The sequence below is a fragment of the Aplysia californica genome, unplaced genomic scaffold (genome assembly GCF_000002075.1).
Source record: "Aplysia californica isolate F4 #8 unplaced genomic scaffold, AplCal3.0 scaffold01121, whole genome shotgun sequence".
NCBI classification, from domain to species: Eukaryota; Metazoa; Mollusca; class Gastropoda; order Aplysiida; family Aplysiidae; genus Aplysia; species Aplysia californica.
In genome coordinates, this window is record NW_004798391.1 from 149,223 (window position 1) to 151,524 (window position 2,302).

Consider the following 2,302-nt stretch of genomic DNA (forward strand, 5'->3'; position numbering starts at 1 on the left):
CTCTCTCTTTCTACCTCTCTCACTCTCTGTCTCTCTTTCTGTCTTCCCCTCCCTCTCCTCCCTCTCCTCCTTCCCCTCAGTCAGTCTTTTCCTGTGTGGGTACGTGCCAAGACATACTCTAGGACCCCGTCTATGGACCTGCCTGTGTTTCTTTCGCTCATAAAACAATCTGTTTGACGATCTTACACCTTTCCTGAGCAAAAGACAGGATTGTTTTTTGTTGGGTTTTTTTGTTTGTTAGAACAGTTTTTTAAAAAGTGTTTTACGGCACTTGCAGCATACACAAAAGGTGAGAGACCTACCTGGTCCCTGCAGCTCTCTGTCAGACGTCCAGGTTGTCCTAGAGGGATGTGAAGGTCACGTGATGAGGGTATCTGGAGGGACGACACAGAGAATGAGACTGTTAGTTTTAGTTTTAGTAGGAGTTTTACGGCACTTGAAACAGAATAAGGTCATATAATTGCCGAAGATTAGAGGTGTTTCAAGAGAGTAACAAACTTAAAAAAGAAGGAGGAGAGATTAGGACCATAGATGTTTGATAGGAAAGAAGGAGCAAACCATACCAGAGCACCCGTCAATCAAACACTTTGTTAGAACAAATTTATGCCCTTCTAAGAATCGATGACACTGCATACTATGCATTTGGTGTGTCTTGTTTGTACAACTTTCTTAAGAGTCTTCAAAAGTTAGTTTTCTTTGTTGATCGTACTTTCTAGCTGTCCGAATTTCAGATCAAATTTGTGATTGTCCCAAGTCGCCTTCCGAAGCCTGCTCTCGCTCACAAACGACATTATCTTTCCCATAAGGAGAAGATATGTTATAGAGTACCCCCATCTTTCTGCGTAGATTAAGTAACCCACAAATACAAAAGTCGGTCGCGGAAACAGTGCTGAAGTGGCCTGCCTCCAAATTGACCTCAATTGCGTTAACGAGGAAGTAAAACATAATTTGTAATCAATAAACTTACAGCACCCTGTGAGAGCCCAAACCAAGACTGCTCCCCCGCCCAAGCCCCGCCCCTCCCTTCCCCCCCTTTTCCCCCAACCTCCCTTACCCCCAACCCTTTTCACCGCTTTCCATAAAGCTGAATGGATTCCTGCCTCTGCTACAAAACACGAAAACATGGGCCCTGTGTAATGTGTAACCCAATCACAGAGACATTCAGCGAGAACTACTGGCCCGTGATTTAGAGCCAGATGGGGTACAGTTGCCCCGGCAAGAGGTGATCTGTGTTTGCTTAAGATAGTAAATAATCCTTAAACGAGGGAGAATTATCTCTGATCGATCTCGACCTGTTGGCACTGACAAAGGGGGTGTGGAGAGATCTGAAGGAACCCGCACTCTTTGATTGCAGGCTATTCTTGTGCAGGGGGAGGGGGGGGGCAGAGAGAGGGTGTTCTGCGTTGCTTGTCCTAACGGCTGTGTGAAGGTTGCAGCGATTTATGTTCGGTTACTTTGAAGGGGATGATAATGATTATCTATTATGTGCACGGTGTTTGTAGATGGTTCCTATAAATGGGTATTTGCACTGTATGCTCCCCCAGGAAGTTAAGGGTGTTTCAGAATGCTCTCAGGTCTGCTGAGGTAACAGTATAGATTGTGAAGCACATAGAGCTTGTTGTTGAGAGGAAATTTACACTGTAAAATGCTACCTGTCATTATTATTATTATTATTATTATTATTATTATTATTATTATTATTATTATTATTATCATTATCATCATCATCATCATCATCATTATTTGTATTACTATTACTAATATTATCTATGTGCACGGTATTTGTAGATGGTTCCTTTTCATTCGTTATTGTGACATGATGATTGTGTATCGTGTAAACGGTGAATGCATTGCTGAGCGTTGTGTGTGTGTGTGTGTGTGTGTGTGTGTGTGTGTGTATGTGTGTTTGTGTGTATGAGAGAGAGAGAGAGAGAGAGAGAGAGAGGGGGGGGAGTGATAGAGAGAGAGTGTGTGTGTGTGTGTGGGTGATGTTTTACGGAGATCAGGTAAAACATTTGAAAGATAAATTTAAACAACTGCACTTACAGGGAAACAAAGCTATCATTATATCCATGTTGCAAATTATGTGTTCGTTTCTCTTAAAAGAAATTGGGACAATGGGGAAGGAGCGCAGAAAGTGCGCGAGTGTGTGTGTGAGGGGGGGGGGGATAATATTGTCTAAACAATTGGGGCTAATGACACAAGAAACCTGTCTCCCCCCTCAGAGAGAGAGGGGGGCTGGGGTGGAAAGAGAGAGAAGCATAAGAGAGAGAAAAATAGTGTGAGAGAGAGGGGGAAGGGA

The 2,302-nt window shown here is 43.4% G+C and overlaps 1 protein-coding gene across 1 annotated transcript in view; it reads right to left on the bottom strand.

Moving 5' to 3' along the window:
• LOC101861172 overlaps positions 1–374 on the bottom strand; it is a gene marked incomplete at its 5' end in the record, with an annotated part of 142,597 nt that extends 142,223 nt beyond the window's left edge. The window contains 1 exon segment of the mRNA XM_013090044.2: positions 303–374. Coding sequence (XP_012945498.1) covers positions 303–374 — 72 coding nt within the window.
• Positions 375–2,302: the final 1,928 nt, after the last annotated feature.